Source organism: Macrotis lagotis, chromosome 3 (assembly GCF_037893015.1).
Source record: "Macrotis lagotis isolate mMagLag1 chromosome 3, bilby.v1.9.chrom.fasta, whole genome shotgun sequence".
Taxonomy (NCBI): domain Eukaryota; kingdom Metazoa; phylum Chordata; class Mammalia; order Peramelemorphia; family Peramelidae; genus Macrotis; species Macrotis lagotis.
This window is the reverse complement of record NC_133660.1, coordinates 276412321-276431982: the sequence shown is the minus strand read 5'-3', so window position 1 is coordinate 276431982 and position 19662 is coordinate 276412321. Positions and strand designations below refer to the sequence as shown.

Sequence of the window (19662 nt, the reverse complement as noted above, 5' to 3'; positions counted from 1 at the left end):
TCTTCTCTTCTCTCCTGGAGACCTCCCATGTCCTTCTGCAACTTCTGAATCTGTTCCCAAAAGTCCTCTCCAGCTCTGGTGACTTGTTGAGACCTTGTCTTCTGGTAAAGAAGCTGCTTTACATTTTACTCAGACTAAAACCCATGTTTTCATCACAAGACGAGGAGATTCTGGAGCTTGTTACAATTTACATTTTGCCTTATTGCCATATAAATTTCCATTAGTGTTTCACTGCATGAGCAAACTGCCAATGAGAATGATCACATTGACTTCAGCTTGTAATATACACATTCAGCAGTCATCTTTGGTCAAAGAGTACCCAGCAGATGGTTTAACAATAAAACAATCTTTTTTTTTATTATTTTTGTTACTTTTGTACAAGTGATGGTTTTTTTATACATTATTAAAATGTTCGTGTTTAAGGGTAAGCATAATACAATGTTCTCTGGCCATACAGATACATGTCAGAATGTAACAACACTAACATCCCTGTTTTAAAACCCTCAGAGCGCTGCCCAAAAGTCCGGTCCAGAAACCTTACAGAGAGAGGCGGCGCTCTTGGGTCATGTGGCCAGAGCAGAGACATTCATTAAACATGATTTCTTTTCAATAACTGTGACTCCAAACTCCTGGATTTTATATATTTTTTTTAGGTTTTTGCAAGGCAAATGGGGTTAAGTGGCTTGCCCAAGGCCACACAGCTAGGTAATTATTAAGTGTCTGTGAGACCGGATTTGAACCCAGGTACTCCTGACTCCAGGGCCGGTGCTTTATCCACTGTGCCACCTAGCTGCCCCATTTTATATTTTCTTAAATAGTCCCTTTAAAAGTTCTTTCTCTCTTAAACTCTTTCCAACCACAGCTCTTCTCCTTGAGGCCCCTTCCTTTTTCTCTTGAACTCTACCCCCTGGCTCAGTGAGGGAGGGGCTGGGCCCCAGGGGGGATGCTGCCAACTTACTTTATCCTTCCCACCTTCTGAAATTCCTCGGCTGTGCCCTCTTCTCCAACCCAGGGCACACCACATTTAAAACATTCATTCCATCTATTCCATTCCCCTTTCTCTCCCTTAACTTCCTCTCTGACAGCCTGAGTCATCATTCGGGCTTCCTTTTTTTGTTTCCCACCCTCTCTCCTGATGTAAGCTCTCAGCACCTCCCTTAATAGTTCCTCAAGTGGTTGAGTGTTCCATCTTTCTAATTTCTGCAATTTTTTTATTACTATCAGGCCAGGCATTGCTGACAAAATGGACCCTCCACATGCCTTCTGACACAGGATCCTGGAGAGCCCAACATGAATATTTCTTCACATTTTTTCTCATTTCCCCAAGAAATCTAGACGCTCTCTTGAAATACCTCAGAAGCCTTGTTCAAATTTCAGGGCTTGGGGACGGCCTCCTTGACCCTCCTCTGAGGTAATAAGGTCCCTCAAATCCTGCATGTGTCTCCTGTGAGCTGGGTCATTATTATCCCCAATTACCCAGCCTGCTGCATGTTCTACCTCTTTATGTAAAGGTACCTTGTTACTCACAAAAATATTTAAACTTTTCTCTTTACTCTGGACAGTATCCTAGCCATCCCTGCCAGCTAATTTTCTTTGAGGGGGAGGGTTCTCTTCCTCCCCCCCCCATGCCATTTTTGACCCCTGGCCTCCCATCTAGGTTCTTCCTTCTATGGGTTTATTTTAGAATGGCGACTTCTAAGCCTTGAAAGGCAAAACCAAAGTTTTCCTACCTTTCTCGGTCTATTCTACAAATGTTCCCTCAATTGTTCCATCCTTCCCCCCATTAATGCTGGGGTTCCAGGTCCATTCAGATCTCCACCTGAGGGAACTCCAGAAAAGAAACAGGGATCTGCTTGAAATCAAGCTGTGAGCGCTTCTGCCTCAGTCTCTTCTGGGGTTTCCTCTGGGGAGGGGGTTCTATAGATCTTAGATGCAGCCCCCAAGATTGTTCTCTATAAATGAAAGAAATCTGCTGGAGTGAGAGAAGAACTGAAGACTTTATTCACAAATCTTGCAGGATACAGGCGCCTTACCTAGCGTGAGACAGGCAATGGGGTTATTACATCAAGTATATATAGGTTTTAGAATCCATTTCCCCTGCCACCTGGATTTTCATAGCCTCTCAGAATTTGAGTTACAGTCTAAGAGGTCCACCTCCATGACATGTCCCTGACATGATACGACGCATGTTATGTTGATGAACCCCAATTGTTGCAGGGGGTGTGGGGGATAATATTCAAGTACCTAATAGTGCAAACTCAGTTGCAATTAGGTCAAGATCTCTGGGACAACTTTGACCCATTAGTGTCTAGTTTCTTCTAATCTTGGGTTTGTCATTTTTGGAATGGGATTAGAACTCTCCCTGTTTTGTGATTGGCTGGGACCATTCCCCCTTTGAAATAGATTTCATAGGGAGCCTCCACCCTGTGGAGATTAACAACACCCTAAATTCTTCACATCCCCACTTCTGTTTGTGCACATCGTTTCCAGCCACTGGCCCCACAGGGTCAAGGCTGGGTCCTGGGCATCTTGGAAGCCCAGTCTGGCTGTCGAGCTTCTGGTAGCTTGCATCATACCAGGGCTGCTTGTGGGGCAGTAGAACTGAAAATCTGGAGCAGAAGGAAGGAAACCAAAGGAAAATATCAGACACAGAAAGTAGGAAGGTACCAGATGGGGGGCAGTGGATTCTGTAAGGGTCTGGAGAGAGTCCGGAGGCACTGATGACTGACCACACGTAGTGATGAGAGTTTGGGCTGCCCTGCAAGTCAGATTGGGGCCACCCTGGCCATGGAAGCCTCCAAAACCTTGGAAATGAGGCAAGGTGCTAGGAGGATTCAAGGAGGGAAAGCATATTTGTAGCTACGGCATCCTCCAGTCCTTGGTCCTCTCACCTTACAGAAGAGGTGGGGTAGGGACAGTGACCCTTGGGGGCAGGGTTTAATGGTTGTGGTTCTTTTTTTCCTGGGGGAGGACTGGGGTCCTATCCCGCCCGCCTTAGCTGAGGGGTTCTTGGCCTGGTTTGAGTGGGAAGGAGGAGTGGCTATCATGCAGATGTGGGAGCTGGCCCACTCCCCCTCACTCAGTGCTGTCAAAAGGGCAACAGGCTTTGGGAGATTGCATTTTGCAACTGAGGAGGATTCGAATGGGATAAAGAACACTTCATGGGAGAGACCCCTCCGCTTTCCCAGGCTCTGCTCAGTCTTACAGTTGTTTTCAAAACCACTTCTTTTTCTACCGGACCCCCATGAAGTTAGATCAAGGCAGAGGCCTCGCCTCCGGTCAAGCTCCCAGCTGCTGCCTCATGTGAGAATGGATGGAAGTGTGGATCTGGCTGAGCCGCCTGGGCTGGCCTCTTGGGCCTTGACTTCCATCCCCAAAGGGCTGAAGTTGGGGGCTAAGGCTACTTCCTGCTTTGCCTTCTCAGTGGGAGCGGCCCCAAGGTCCCTTCTGGCATCTTCTCTGATGACCGATGACCACAGACCTCAGAGGCAGGGCGGTGTCTGATTCCTGGGAAGCGTGGCAGGCAGGACCGAGGCTGGGGCCCAGCTCCTCCATGGGTATCCTCACCCAGGGGACTCATGGGGGCAGGCATGGGGGTGGTCCCCAGGCCTGCCAGAGACAGGCTGTGTGTCAAGAGTTCAATTCCCTTCCTGAAGCCCTCGAACCTTGACAGCATCCAGGAACCTTGAATATTGGACTGACGCTGTTTGTGCTTCCTTCCTAGGTAAGGGCCGGCGTGCCCAGCCACAGTGGTCTCCTCCAGAGGGAACAGAGCCCTGCAGACTCCGCCTGTACAACAGCCTCACTCGCAACAAGGTCAGTGGGACACTGGGGACCAAGCCCCACCAGGACCCCACCCCATGGGCTTCCCCACTCCGGGGGGACAGAGAAATTCTGAAATCTGCCTGGTAGCTAGAGTCCAGTGAGACAGTCTCAGGACCCAAGGCTCACTCAGCACCCATGGGGGGGGCCTGGCCTCAGACAGACTCTGCCCCCAGGCCAAGGAGAAGGGACAGAGTGGCTGGAACAGAAGGAGGGACCCTGGGAGGGATGGAAAGAGGCCAAGCATGAAAGACTGAGGAGCATACCAGAACTGCCTGGTGTGTTCCCCTGGCTCTAATCCTTCCCCAGCCCCAGCTCCTGCCGATCCTTCCAGGCTGCCATGAATTCTTCCAGAACACTCCATTACCCTATGTTGTTCAGCCATCCCCCAATGCCTGGGCCAACCTTCATTTTCCACTTCTTTGGATGGTGCTTTCTCTTGGGCAGGGGCTGTTCCAGGGGAGCTTGCTGATGACTTTGCCCAGTCACCTGCCCGGCCCTGGGCACTAGTCCTGCTGCCTCTGACCCCCCTCTCTCCATTCCTTTCTAATAAAGGATGAGTTTGTGCCCCAGCAAGGAAGGAAAGTGAGCTGGTACTGCTGTGGCCCGACTGTCTATGACGCCTCCCACATGGGCCATGCCAGGTGGGTCTGCGTGATGGGCTTATGGTGGATGAGAATTAAAAGTGACCCAGCACAGGAGCGTGGAGGGAGCTGGGAAGAGGAGCTAGAGGCTGGGGTTTTGACCCTGAGGGTCCTGCCAGCCCCAAACCTTAGTAAAAGGCGATGGTCGTGATGGCACAGCAGGTGTAGCCTGGTCGGCAGCTAAGTCTGCCTTCCCCTGGAGTGTGCTGGGGGTCCATCCTCAGGAAGGCCTGTGTCTGTTGGCTGTTCTAGGTCCTACATCTCATTTGACATCCTGAGGCGAGTGTTGCGCGATTATTTTAAATATGACGTCTTCTACTGCATGAACATCACGGACATCGACGATAAGGTAAGGCAGGATGAGGAGAAGCAAAGGGGGTCCTGGACCAATGGACAGAGCACCCCAGGGCAGGGGAGGGCTTAGCCTGGCAGTTGCCCCCTGTGGGAGCCCCATGTGGGCAGCCATCGAGGGCATCTCCCCCTGCCGCTCAGCAAAGATGGGCAGAGCCGGGTACAGATTCTGAGAGATGAAGCCCTGAACAGAGCAGGATCCCCAGGCAGAGGCCTTCCCTTCCTCATAGAGGCCAGGGGAGGGAGGGAGGCGTCCAAGGTCATGCAGAAGGGAGTCATGGGTGGGGGGCCACCACTGCCCTGGGGGGGGGGAGATCCTAACCCACTTCTCCTTTGTGTGGGTGATCGAATGCAGGAGTGGGGGAACTCAAGAGGCAGTGAGGAGGGACCAAGGGAGAAACCCATGCCGGGCTCTGCTCTGGGGTGACAACATGTCTGGGGAGAATAGACCTGGAGACTTTGGTGGGGAGGATCCAGGCAGCAGGACTGCCCAGAGTGGCTTCGTGAGTCACTGCGGCTCCTTCCCTGCTCACAGATCATCAAGAGAGCGCGGCAGAACCATCTCTTCGAGCAGTACCGGGAAAAGAAGCCACGAGCCACCCAGCTCCTCCAAGATGTGGCAACCGCCTTGAAGGTTCGTGCCCTGACTTCTCCCTGAACATATGGGGGGGAGGCTTCCTCCGGAGCCAAGGAAGTGTGGGGAGCCCTCAGAAAAAAGCCGACAGTGGACCTGAGGAAACCTTGCGTCACCCTGAGGATCTCCTGATGGCTCCATCCCCTGGGGTCCCCTTGGAGACCTCCAGGGTCACTACCTGCTGCTGAGTTTTCTTCCTCCACCAGTGTGGATTGTAGTAAATCCTTTCATTTGGGTGCTGCTGGCTTCCTCTACTTTGGCTTCTTAGTGCTGCCGGGGAGCCTGGACCCCATTGCCTGGCAGGCCCCCTCCCTTTCCTAGGAGCATTAAGTCAATCTTAAATACACTAAGGATAGGTGAGCAAGGTAAGGACTTGACCCCTCATAAGTGCAGGAATTCAGAACTGCGGGAGGGGGCTATCCTTTACAAAAGACTGCCCCTCGCCATAAGACTCTCCCCATATTTCTGGTGAAAGGAAAAAGGAAAGAAACGGTCTACATGCTGAACTGACAGGGAACTTTGGGGGGAGCCCCCTGCCTCAAGGGGCCCCAAGTGCTTCTGATCTTTTCTGAAAGTCTCCCTTTCTTGTCGCAGCCCTTTTCTCTCAAATTAGAGGCCACTGCAGACCCTGATAAAAAGCAGATGCTGGAGCGAATCCGTGATGCTGTGCAGCTGGCGGTAGAGCCTCTAGCAGAGGCTGTACAGAAAAATGCCCCAGGAGACGAGATTGATGCCTGCGCTGAGGTAGGCCTAGGGTGCCTGCCCCTATCTCCTACCCTCAACCTGAAGGTGCAGACCCTTCTGCTTCCCAGCCCTCGCTCACCTCTGGGGCCTCATCTGCTCCTTGAGCCCCCTGTAATTGGTCTTGGCCCCATCACTCACCATAGTCAGTAATCAGCCTTGCTGCTCCCTGGCCCCCACACCCCATCTCCTATCTCCATTTCTTCTTGGGTGTGTGTGGAAAAAAATCACCTTTATTTTCCCTCCTACTCTCTGTACTCCTTGGCAATATTTACCCTGACCCAATGCAGTGCTCTTCTGTTCAGTACAACAAGAAAATAGTGACTACCTTACATAGCAGATCAATGGGGCAGTTAATAAGCCCAAATTTTAATTAAATCGTTATTTATGTATTTTTCCAACTACATGCAACAATCATTTTCACCAATTTTTTTTTTTGGAATGGTTTGAGTTTTATATTTTTCTCCCTCCCTCCCCCTTCCTTAACAGAAAGCAATCCACTATAGGCTCTACATGTGTAATTAGGCTAAAGAGATTCATATCAATCATGTGAAAGAAGAATCAAATCCAAACAGAAGAAAAAAATGACATAATACATAAGACAACCTTTAAAAATTGAAGCTCCTGAGCTTTGGTCTGCATTTAAACTCCAGCTCCCTCTCTGGATACCAACGTATTCTCTATCACGAGTCTTTTAGAATTGCCTTTGGTTCTCCACTGCTGAAGGGCACATGTCCATCCACCAGTGGTTCTGGTTCTTCTTCCTTCTCTCAGCATCATTGCAAGTTCACCAGGCTTCTCTTAAGTCCTGTCCGTCACGAGTTCTTACAGAACACCCATGCTCCATCACACACACAGACCCCAACTTATTCAACTGTTCCCCAATGGATGGCTTCCCCTTGATTTCCAACTCTTTGCCATCTTGGAAAGAGCTGCTATGAACCTTTTTGTTCATGTGGGTTTTTACCCCTTTTTGTGATCTCTTTAGGATACTGTCCAGTAGAAATGTGGCTGGGTCAAAGGGGATGCGCAGTTTGTGACCTTTTAGGCTTAGGTTCAGATTGCTCTCCATAAGGGTTGGATCCGTTCATGGCTCTACCAACAATGCATCAGTCTCACAGATTTCCCACATTCCCTCCAACTTTGACCATTGTCCTTTTTAGTCTTATTGGCCAATCTGAGAGGTGTGAGGCGCTACCTCAGATTTTTTAATTTGCATTTCTCTAATCAGTAGTGATTTAGAATAATTTTTCATGTGACTATAGATAACTTTAATTTATTGATCTGAGAAGTGATTGTTCATATCCTTTAAACATTTAGCAATTGGAGAATGACTAGTTTTCTAATATATTTGACTCTGTTCTCTTTATCTTTTAGAGATGAAGCCTTTGTCAGAAACACTAGTTGTAAAAATTGTTTCCCAATTTATCACATTCCTTTTCATCTTTGTTGCATTAGTTTTGTTTGTGCAAAAACATTTCAAGTTAATGTAAACAAAATGATCCATTTTGTCTTTTATAAAGTTCTCTGTCTCTCCTTTGGTCATAAACTGCTCCCCTTTCAATAGATCTGACACGTAAACTGTTCATAGTTCCCCTAATTGACCTATAATACTGTCTTTTACTTCTAACTCCCTTTATCCCTTTCGACCTTATTTTGGTATGGGGTGCCCATCTGCACACTTTTACCCAGGCTATAGCCAGCCAGGGGAGTCATGCCTTTGGCTCCAGAACTGTGTCCTGCTGGAGGCCTCTCCACTTCTCAGATTCTTTCTTCTCCCTCCCCCCTCCCCATCCCTGGGGTCTTGCTTGGCCCTGGGGTCTGGGGTCTTGATCAGGAGACTCCCACCCCTCCTTTTAGTAGCTCACACACTCAGCACAATTACTATTTCTAGAATTATCTAATTGACTCTGATTGGGGACAAGATGGGAAGGCTCATGAGGGTCAGCAGCACAGTGGACAGGGAATGAGGTCGCTGGCACCTTTGCTCCCCATAGGTCTTGGTGGAAAAGGCCAAGGACCTGCTCTCGGACTGGCTTGATTCCCTCCTGGGCTCCCAGGTGACAGACAACTCCATCTTCTCTGAGCTCCCCCAGTTCTGGGAGGCGGAATTCCACAAGGACATGGCAGCCCTGAACGTGAGTCCCATGGGTGATCTAGGATGGGGGGGGGATCCCACATTCCGCAGCCAGGGCATCTAGGAGGCTGATATGAGGGAGGCATTACAGTTGAGGCTCAGGGAAAGACAGTCTGGTGCAGAGTGGGCATGATTTCTGGGGATGATATGGGGTGGAGGGTAGTGGGTGGAGTTGGGAGAGCCTTGAGGAGAAGAAGGCATGGTTGATAAACTTCTTTATAGTAACCAAGCTGATGAAGGAAATGAGGAATAGATTATTGGGCTTTTCAAGAAGTGTTATTAAGCTCCCACTTTTACAATATGACCCCCAACAGTCCTGAGAGGAGGGGAGGTGACTGTGCAATGACTTGCCTGGGGTCACACAGTGAAGAAGTGTCTTAGTCTGGATTTGAACTCAGGTCCCGTGCTTCAGACCCTTTGGCCCCTGGGGCTGCATCTATGTGCGAGGAGTATCTTAGAAGCCAGGGGCATGGTGTTCCCTTCTCTGGGACTCAGGCTCACTCTCTCCTCCAGGAGGGGACCATGATCACCTGGCTCCACCCATTTTTCACTTTTTTCTTTTATCCGGCTGTCCTTGACCTGGGCTGCAGGGATACTAGTGGGGGCAGTGGACAGTAAAATCCAGTCCCAGACATCCTGGGTAAGGAATTGCACCACACTTGCCTTGGTTTCCACCTTTGTAAAACAGTCTAGAGAAGGAAATGGCCACGGGTCATGAGGAGCGGACTGTGACTGAAACAGATGAAGGTCAAGTTAAATGCTCAGGGCTTCATGAGGGCTTTGATACTACTGACAGATGAGCCCGAGTCCATCCTGGGGACCCTTCCACTGTGGGGACGGCAGCCCCCACGCATCACAGTGACCCACGGGTCCACACCTCTCCATCTTGTTTCTCATCTCCTGCAGGTGCTTCCTCCAGACGTCTTAACTCGGGTCAGCGAATATGTACCTGAGATAATTCGCTTTGTTCAGAAGATCGTGGACAATGGCTATGGGTAAGCAGGGAGCCAGCTTGGAAAGGGGAGACCAGGGCAAAGCACTCAGAGTGAAAAGGGAGCCAGCCAATGAAGCAGGGAATTGTCCATGGAAGCTTAGAGGCCTGGAGGATGGATGCCGTGATGAGAGGGCATCCTCATGGGGGTGTCCAGCAGGTGGACAGATGTGTCCGGAGGTCACGACTGGGATGACAGTCGACTTGGCCAAGTTTGGAATGACCCAGATTGGGGTAGGCTCTTCTTTTGTTGCTGGTGGGAGTTACTGAGGTTGGAATAGAAGAGGGGGCCTTGGGGAGGAGCAGGAGGCTGTGCAGAGTGGGCAGGGAGCCCCAGAAGGCCCAGAAGTAGTGACATGGTCAGCCTGGGCAGCTCCTAAGGGAGCATTCACTTTCAAGAGCAGCTGTTGGGGCATAGCGTTGGTGGCCCGTTGAGGGTCCTTTGTGAACATCCCTGCCTGGGGCTCTTGGCATGGGGGGCTTGGATGTCATTGCATGCTCAGGAGGCCAGTGGCTAAGGCAGCTAGATTCCTCAGGCAGAATTCCCAGCTCTGTGGGGGTCTCACTACAAAGAGCACCCCCTAAAGCAGAAGTGCTGGGGCAAGCTATGAACCAGATTGTCGATTTCTGGAACATTGGACTGATAGCTTGGGGGCAGGTGGGGAGGCCTCATTCTGTGGTCACTGGCTCCCGGAACTGGCCTGTGCTCCACTAGCCCGTGGGCTCCGTTGGTCTGTGGGCTCCATTGGTCCAATGGGCTCCCTGGCAGAGGCCAGGGGAGATTCATTCCCTGTGGGGAATTGCTTGGACGCCTTTGTTTCCACCAGGCTACCTGGTGGCTCAGGCCTCATGGCCAGGCCAGCCTCCTTCAGGCTCCGGGGCCTCCCCACTCTGCCAGGGCAGTGGGTACCGTCATTGCTTGTTCCTTCCCATGATGACCCAGCACCCAGAGCTGGGCTCTGAAGAGGGTCTGTCACTGCACAGATTGAGCCCCTTCCCTCCCCCCACCCCTTCTCAGAGGCAAGGCCACAGGGCATTCTGGGAAAGACCCCTGGACTTGTAGTTAGGAGACCTGGATTCAAATCCAGCCCCTCCCCACTAATCGGGCCAAAGATAAGAGAAAGTCAAGAGTGGAGACTTTGACCATGGAGGAGAATATTCCAGGAGAGGAGATGGAGAGTGAGGCACAAGAGCTGGGGTGGAGGCTGGGAGGGGAGGGGTGAGCCCCCTAGGCTCAAAGGTCTTAGAGCCTTAGCCTCCCCTTGGGAGGGCAGCCTGTGTATGTATATCAGATGACCTCAGAGGAGTCCCCCAGAGGAGGCTGTGTCTTAAGCAAAGGGGGTGCTGGGGCCCAGCCCTCTGCCCTCCAGACCTTCTAGGACTTAGCCGGAATCTCCCCCAGCATATGGAAGGGCATGTCAGTGCGTCCCCTACTGGTGGCGCTGCACTCCTGAGCTGCCCCTTGCCCTGTTTCCCTGTGTCCAGTGTGGACACTCTGGGTTCAGGGCTCAGGGGCTTTCTCTGAAAAAGGCCCAGGCAGATGCAGCTCCCGGCTCAGGAGCAGGAGGCTGAGCCCGCCTGCCTTCCCCCTCCTGCACCTTGACCAGTCCATCCCTTCAACGTTTATTAAGCTCTTGCTGTATCCAACTCTGGGCCAAGTCCTGGGTGAAGGGCCCCAAGGGCCCAAATCCACATCCTCTACTAGGGAGCGTCAGCATGTCCAGGGTCCATCCAAAGAAGCCCCAGGGTAGGAGGGTAGGATTGGGAGCTGAGCCCAGACGGCTTGGGAAGAACACCACTGGCAGGGAGGATGGTGAAGATGGGGCATCTGTAGCTTCTGGATGGAGAGGCCCGAAGAGGCTGAAAGGCTGGACAGGGATCCTGAGTTCATCCTCGCAGGGCATGTGCAGAGGAGTGCCATGGTCTGAGCCGCCCATTGGTGGCTTTGCACTCAGTGGTCCAGCACAGGAAGAGACTTGGCTTTTAACAGCAGTCGGGGTAAGGGCTGATGAGGCCAGAACCAAGACTGTGGCTGGATGAGTAAAGAGAAGGGGCTGTGTCTGAGGGACGTCATGAAGATAGAATGGACAAGATTTGGTGATAGAGTGGTCTCTGCGGGCACTGGCAGGCTGGCAGTTTCTCGGCAGTGAGAGGAGGAAGCGGGTCCAAGATGATGGATCAGTGGGAAGAAGGGCAGCCTGGTGCACCACTCCCCCAGAACCGGATCTTCAAGGAAAAGCTCCAGGGAGCTCTGTTTTCAGTTTAGGTCAGCATAGGGAGGCAGAGGTCTGTAGATCCTAGAGATGAGGATGGGGCAGGGGTCTGTGGGCCTGAAAAAGAACTGAGGCTGCACTGGGGGAAGGGGGAGGAGGGGAGGAAGCTAGGGACCCAATTCTCCTGAGCAGGGGGTGGGAATAGCAGTCACTCCCTCACAGATCCCATGAAGACTGAGGCCGGGATCCTTGTCAATTAAAAGACAAAATCCCAGCATCAGACACTTGATAATTACCTAGCTGTGTGACCTTGGCCAAGTCACTTAACCCCATGGCCTTGCAAATAAAAAACACAAACCCCAAAAATTAAAAGACAAAATCAGATGATAAATTGGACATGCAAGGAAAGAAACCAGAAACCAAATTGAAGGCCCTAATGAAACAATAAAAGTAGGAGTCTTGAAAATCAAAGGTGGCATAGTGGATAAAGCACCAGCCCTGGAGTCAGGAGGACCTGGGTTCAAATCCGGTCTCAGACACTTAATAATTACCTAGCCGTGTGGCCTTGGGCAGGCCACTTAACCCCATTGCCTTGCAAAAAAAAAAAAATCAAAGGAAAGATTAACAAAATGGAAAGGAAAAAAAAAATTTTCAAATTCACAAATTAAGCTGTATTTTAAAAAATCAACAAGCTATATAACTAGTTAAACTATATATAAAACTAGATAAACCATGAGTTACCTTAATTTTTTTTATTAGGTTTTTGCAAGGCAAATGAGGTTAAGTGGCCTGCCCAAGGCCACACGGCTAGGTAATTATTAAGTGTCTGAGACCGGATTTGAACCCAGGTCCTCCTGACCACAGGGCCGGTGCTTTATCCACTGCACCACCTAGCTGCCCCCCCCCCTTTTTAAACCATTTTATTTATTTATTTGTTTGTTTGTTTGTCTGTTTATTTATTTGTTTATTTTTAGATTTTTCAAGGCAATGGGGTTAAGTGGCTTGCCCAAGGCCACACGGCTAGGTAATTATTAAGTGTCTGAGACCGGATTTGAACCCAGGTCCTCCTGACTCCAAGGCCAGTGCTCTATTCACTGTGCCACCTAGCCGCCCCACCTTAATTTTTTTTTAAAAAAAATGTAAAATTATCAGCATCAAATATTAAATAGATGCATTTATGACTGGGGGGGAAGAAATAAGGGAAGTTATTAGAAACCATTTCACCCAACTATATACCACTAAAACTGGTGATCTAAATGAAATGGATAAATATATACAAACAATATAGAACTCCCCCATTCACAGAACAAGACATAGAGGACTTAAGTAGCCCTAAATAATGTTGATCCTTCTTCGTTGAAGACATCAGGGAGATGAGGCCATGAGAAGACAGGAACTGAATTGGAGTGGTGGGGGGGGGCCTCATTTTCTCCTCCAGAGCCATCAGGGTCCAGGGGCCAGATATGGATCAGGACGACTGGAGATAGCCCTGGATGTGAGGCCGTCAGGGTGAAGTGAGCTGCCCCGGGTCACACAGCTAGTATGAGGTTAGATTCGAACTCCCCTAAATAAAGAAGCCACAAATGGGCTCCCAGAGAAATATAAGGAGACTGAGTCAGCCCTGGAGGAGGCCTGGGAGAGTTCAGGGAGGGAGAAGAGAGAGCAAGCTGGCCCAGAGCCAACCTGGACTCCAAGGACACTTTGCCCTCCTTGGGCATGGGGATGCCACCCTGAGGAGAGGCTTCTGGGTGATGTTTGCAGTGGTCTCTCCAAGGAGAGGAGGCGTGGGATTGAAGGCAGCTCTGGCAAAGACTTCTTTTAAAATTTCACTTCTAGGGGCAGCAAGGTGGTGCCAGTGGAGAGACCACCAGCCCTGGAGTCAGGAGAATCAAATTCAAATGTGCCCTCAGACACTTGATACTTAATAGCTGTATGACCACAGGCACTTAGCCCCATTGCCACACACACACACAGACACACACACTCTCTCTCTCTCTCTCTCTCTCTCTCTCTCTCTCTCTCTCTCTCTCTTTCACTCACTCACTTTCATGAGGGTTTCTTTTTAATGTCCAACATTCATTTTTTGGTAAGATTGTGAGTTCCTCATTTTTTCTCCCTCCTCCCCACCATAGTCAGTAATCTGATAAAGGTTTTTTTAAGTCTTTGTCTTCATTTTATTTTGTTGTTGCAAGGCAATGTGATTAGGGGCTTGCCCAAAGCCCCACACAGCTAGGTTATTATTTAGTGTCTGGGGCCGGATTTGAACTCAGGTACTCCTGACTCCAGGGCTGGTGCTCTATCCACTATGCCACCTAGCTGCCCTCTGATACAGATTTATACATGCATGATGATGGTAAACATTTCTATTATCAGTCATGTTGTGAAAGACAAATCAGATAAAAGGGGAAAAATCATTAGAGGGTAAAAAAACAAACACATAAAGCATAACCTAGAATTTTTATGTGGATGGTGTTCCCGGTCACAAGGCTTTTAGAGTGGTTTTAGATCCCTGAGTCCTCCAGACTTGCCCATCTCCCAGTGTGGCTGTCGCCATGGACGAGGTACTGCTGGTTCCCATCACCTCACTCGGTCTCCGCCCTTGCAGGTCTTTCCAGACTTTTCTAAAGTCCCAGACGCCACTCCTGCTTTCTTACAGAATACTGACCCATCACAACTTGATCAGCCATTCCCCAACCGAACAACATCTTCCCCAATTTCTAATCCCTCCCCACTGCAAAGAGCTGCTTTCTATAAAGGTTTCAACAAAAATTGATACTTGGGTTATGCAAAATCTCATCGACTATGTCAGTAAAAACCATTCAAACTGGCCACCTGTCGAGATCTTCGTGATTCTGATCCGATTTCAAGGTGGCAGTTGCAGCGACACCTCAGGTTTCTGGGTTTTCCTTTGCATTTGGTGGGAGGACTTGATTCTTTCACAACTCTGGGTTTGGAACGCTTCCAGTGTAAGTGTAGAGAACCTTGCAAGAGTTGAGAGCACCGAATGGGACAATGAATGAGCTGGATAAGTACCTCATAGGGATGGAAGAGGAATCTTGTTTCATTGAGTTTTCCTTTTTTTGCAAATTATGCCACGGATTCCCATTTTCTCTAGCCAAGAATATGGCTTTCTGAACCAGTGCTATAGAGTGCTCTCTATGTGGCTTCCTGGGTTTCCAAATAATTTCAGAAACTTTGGTTTGGAACATTAGCACCCAGAGAAGCTAAGCTCTTAGAGTTCTGTGTCTTGTAGGAACTGAGCTTTAAATGAAGGAACCTTAAAACCAAGCTTTGTCTCTGTTTCTGGAACAAAATATTTAAATTAGAAAAAAAAAAGAAGTGGGAATCCCACTTAATTCAGCCAGCCCAGAGTTGCAGCCTTGAGCCTCTTCCTTTCCCCTGAGGGGCCAGCCTGGGCCTGGCTTCTAGGAGGACTGGGCAGGGCAAGGCCTGAACAGCAGGGCGAGGGTCAGGAAGGGCAGCCCTGTGGCACAGTCAGAAGAAAGGAAGAGTCCAGGAGGCTGAAGCCAAGGCAAAGCAGGTGCCAGCCCTGGGGGAACAGCCTCTCCCCAGGTGACAAGCATTAAGTGTTTACTGCATGTGTGCCGGACACAGCTCAGTCTTAGGTGTACAAATACAAGCAGAAAGATGGTCCCTACCCTCTAGGAGCTTACCCTCTACAGTGGAAGAGAGTTTGCTGAAGTGAGCTGATGGGTGGGTGGGGTGCGGGGGAAAGGTCTTCTAAAAGGGCAGGAAGATAACTGGAGAAGAATGAGGGCATGATGGGGCGCCTTTCCTTCAATGGGGGCTCTGGTAGCAACCATCCACTCAGAGGAAGAGACCCCAGGAGGGGAGAGAAGGGAACTCCTCTGTCAGGTGTGCCAGTCAGCTGGGCTGGGTCCCAGGCTGTGTTGACAGCCAGCCTTGAGAGGCTTTGGGACAACCTTGCCCCGTTGGCTGCCTCTTGAGACCCCCTAACTTTAGGACTTAGTTTGGGCCTAGGGAGCCAGGTAGAGCTGAGAGTGAGGAGTAGCTGAAGACTCAGGCCTAACTCCCCTCCCTGCAGGTCCCCTGACCCTCTGCTCTGGTGCGGGGCCCTGGGATGTGGCCCCAGCAGGCACAGCTACATGCTGATGTCCATAGACATAGGACCAACCACCTCATACAACAGAGGAGGAAGCTGAGGCTGGAGGAGTGACTTGTCCAAGGTCATTGGAGACAGGATGAACCCAGGACCTGACTCCAGAGTCATTGTTGCTGTTCTGTGTTTTAATTTTGTGGATCGCCTAATGCATTTTTGCTTATCTTTTACTTCCCAGTTATGTGTCCAATGGTTCTGTCTATTTTGATACGTTGAAGTTTGATTCTAGCGAGAGACATTCCTATGCCAAGTTGGTGCCAGAAGCTGTTGGGGATCAGAAAGCCCTCCAGGAGGGAGAAGGTAAGAAAAGCATCCTGCCAGGGGGCAGGAGGGGAGCCTGTGGAGTGGCCTTTGGGGCTGTCCCTTCCCTTAACCCACCAAATCAAAGGGCTGAACTAGAGGAGTAGAGAGACCCCTTTCAATTCTGACTCAGTGTCTTGGGCCTACCTTGGCCAAGACAAAGCACCTGAACAAACAGGAGGGGTGTCCTCAAGGGTGACCGAGGCGAGAGTTGGTGGCCCGTGGGTTCTGTGTGTCTGGCACATGTTGCTAAAGGCCAGGGTCTCTCTGGCTTCTCCACAGCCTGACCCGGGTGGGTTTGTACACACACCTTCATTGGGTTTCAGCATCAGCCTTTGGGGGCATCACGGACTGGCTGGGGAATGACTCCCAAGCTTTGCAGTCCATTCTCCAGAGAGGGCTAGAGATGAAGTCGGGGCTGAATGGGCCGGCCTGGCTAGGCCAGGCCTGCAGTTCCTGCGCAGCGCCACACGAGGCCGCCCTTGGCCACTGTGTCGGTGGTGCCTGGCGGCTCAATGGCCGAGCCACTTTGGTTGAGGGTGGGGGCTGCTTGGCGTCATCTCTGGGGGTCCTAGCCACAGGAGGCTCCTAGCAGATGTCTGTGGGAGTCCTCGGCCAACCCTTTGGAAAGTCTCTCCTCACAGTTGGGGGAGATCGTCCTTTTCAGTCACTTTGGGGAGAGATGAATTTGATGGAGGATCATTTACTGTCAAACAGTGCAGCTAGGCGTGTTCTCAGTGACGCTGATAGAGCGTGGCCCTTGTGGCCTCACTGGCCCGTCTGCACCATGGCCCCTTGGTGAGAGCATAGGCTGGGTCCAGTTTCTGGTCAGAACTCTCAGTTCAGTTGCTACTAGGTCAAGTTGACCTGTTGGGTCTTTGTGACCCCCTGAACCTCTGAGCATGTCCCTTGGGCCTCCCCACCCTCCTTACTGAGACTGCAGCCTCCTCTCCATTCCCTTCCCTGCTCCATTTATCACCTTCCTGGCCTCTTCCAACCCACATTCAACAAGAACCTGAGTGGGTGACCTAAGCACTTTGAACTTGGAGATGGAGATCTCATCGCCCCCCTCTGCCCCAACTGCAAAGGGGTCACCGTGTCCCCTTGACACTTCCCCAAAGTCATGACCACATCATGAACAGGAACCGTGAGGTGAGAGTCCGTCACCTGGGCTTGGCTTGAGGTGATTCAAGAGGCGCTCACCTCCTTCCAGATGGGGTCTTGTCTGGTTCGTGGACTTGGGCCCAGCCCTCCTCAGAGTTATGTTTTCTGTTAGATTCCATTTAAGCAACAATGGCCTTTGTGCATTCTCAGGAGACCTGAGCATTTCAGCTGATCGATTAAGTGAGAAGCGCTCTCCCAACGATTTTGCCCTCTGGAAAGCTTCCAAGCCTGGAGAGCCGTCCTGGGAATGTCCTTGGGGAAAGGTAAGCTGCCTCCTCTGGTGCCCTGCCTGAGGCAGGAGGGCTGGAGGCCATTATTGTTTGTGTATCTACACACACACACGCACGCACGCATACACATGCACACAGATAGTGGCATGCTATGTGTACTCCCCAACTGGTCTCCGATGGGGTCCCACTGAGCTTGGTTCTGTCAGCGAGGGGCTGTGATTGAGAGAGCAAGGCCAAGGATTGTGGTCTTCTCCCTAGAAACTATTGCTTGTCTCTCTGCAGGGCCGCCCAGGCTGGCATATCGAGTGTTCTGCCATGGCCGGGACCATTCTGGGACCTTCGATGGATATCCATGGTGGAGGATTCGACCTTCGATTCCCGCATCATGACAATGAATTGGCTCAGTCAGAGGTGGGTACCCAGTGAGGGCCATCATTAATGCCATGAGACGATTTTCAAACATCATATTTTAGAAAACACTGGAAGCATGGGCAGTGAGCATTGGGAAAGAAGAGCCTGGCGCAGCTCTTGGCTCCATCTTTGGTCAGCTACACAACCTTGGGCAGGCGTGGCTGGCACATTTCTTTCTTAACCAGGTTTCTGGGGAGGAGGTTCAGAAGCATCCACTTTTCTTTTTTTTTCTTGGTTTTCTTTTTTAAAGAAAGATTTTATTTATTATGAATTTTGCAATTTTCCCCCTAATCTTGCTTCCCACCCCCCAGGAGGCAGTCTGTTAGTCTTTCCATTGTTTTCATACTATATATTGATCTAATTGAATGTGATGAGAGAGAAATCATGTCCTTAAGGAAGAAAAATAAAGCATAAGAGATAGAAGCATCCACTTTTCCCCAAAGTCTTTCTAAGCCTTGGACTTTTGGTTGCAGGCATACTTTGAAAATGACTGTTGGGTTCGATACTTCCTTCACACGGGTCACTTAACCATCGCAGGCTGTAAAATGTCAAAATCTTTAAAAAACTTCATCACCATCAAGGATGCCTTGGAGAAGCATTCAGGTAAGGCCTGACCTTCTCCTCCATTTTGATGGACTTGCCTGGCCACCCCTTCTGTCTCCTCGGCTGGCCACGGAGCATCCCTCCCTGAGGGAATTTCGCAAGTGTTTTGTCCTTGCCCCCTCCCATTTTTCCCTGCACTCCTGTTGGGGAGCTTCCATGAGCTCACCCATTTTCTTTTTTTTTTTTTAATTTATTTATTTAAGGAAATGGAGTTAAGTGGCTTGCCCAAGGCCACACAGCTAGGAAATTAAGTGTCTGAGGCCAGATTTGAACTCGGGTCGTCCTGACTCCAGGGCCGGTGCTCTAACCACTGCACCACCTAGCTACCCCTTGCCCATTTTCTCGTGAGAAACGCTCCCCTTTCTGCCCTGGCTTCATTCCCACATCAGCAGCCACTGTTGACCAGCTTGGACTGCCCAGCCTGCAGGCAGCCACAACCAAATTCCTATCTTTCCTCTAAAACCTCCCCCTCCCCAGTGGTCCTAATACCATTCTCTCCCCCGTTCTCCCTCATCACCCTCCATCATACCTGTGGTTGCCTCGGCATCACCACACCAAATGATTTGGGGGGCTGTACATAGTCATGGGCTGGATGTTCCCCACTCCTGGCTAAGGCCATCCCAAGACCTGGGTTGCCCTTGCTCTCACCTGCATTTTAGATCCCCCTGTTTCAGAACCTGGATCAAGCACCACCATCTCCTTGAGGCTTTTCTTGACACCCCATCCCCACCCACAAATGGCCTTGTGTCCATTGGTTTGTCCATTGGTCTGTGGGTGTTGGCCCCCTTGCAGATCATAAGCCCCTCTTGTCCCCACACTCGACTGGCACTCAGTTGCTACATATCCATTGACATTTATGACACAGATTTTTTTAGTATTTTAAATGGCCTGTACAGAAATCAAAGCTCATGTTCCCCTGTGTCTCATTACAGCGCGCCAACTGCGATTGGCGTTTCTAATGCACTCTTGGAAGGATACCCTCGATTACTCAAGCAACACCATGGAGTCTGCCATTCAGTACGAGAGATTTATGAATGTGAGTGAGAGTCACAGCCGCTGGGGGCCACCCTGTTTCCTTGGGCTGTGGGGAGACGACTCTCTTGGGGCAGCTTCTTCTTGGGGCTTCCTCAGGAGGAAGCTGCTGAGGGGTATTTGTTCCAATATACAGTATCTTATTTTCTAGCTTTAGGGGGGGTGTCAGAGAATAAAGTAAGACAAGACAAGACTACCCTCCAGGGTTTAGGACCAGATCCATTTGGCATTATGTAAATTCAAAGGTT

At 50.4% G+C, this 19662-nt stretch overlaps 1 protein-coding gene across 4 annotated transcripts in view; it reads left to right on the top strand.

The window, feature by feature from the left end:
- The window catches only part of CARS1 (cysteinyl-tRNA synthetase 1), a 45744-nt gene that overhangs the window by 13340 nt on the left and 12742 nt on the right, over positions 1-19662 (top strand). For all 4 annotated transcript variants that reach the window (XM_074230820.1, XM_074230822.1, XM_074230821.1 and 1 more), the window contains 12 exons: positions 3725-3816; positions 4378-4466; positions 4719-4815; positions 5353-5451; positions 6046-6195; positions 8190-8330; positions 9236-9324; positions 15853-15974; positions 17289-17401; positions 17651-17779; positions 18253-18382; positions 19315-19418. In XM_074230820.1, the coding sequence (XP_074086921.1) occupies positions 3725-3816; positions 4378-4466; positions 4719-4815; positions 5353-5451; positions 6046-6195; positions 8190-8330; positions 9236-9324; positions 15853-15974; positions 17289-17401; positions 17651-17779; positions 18253-18382; positions 19315-19418 (1355 nt within the window). The remainder of the gene's footprint in view (positions 1-3724; positions 3817-4377; positions 4467-4718; positions 4816-5352; positions 5452-6045; positions 6196-8189; positions 8331-9235; positions 9325-15852; positions 15975-17288; positions 17402-17650; positions 17780-18252; positions 18383-19314; positions 19419-19662) is intronic.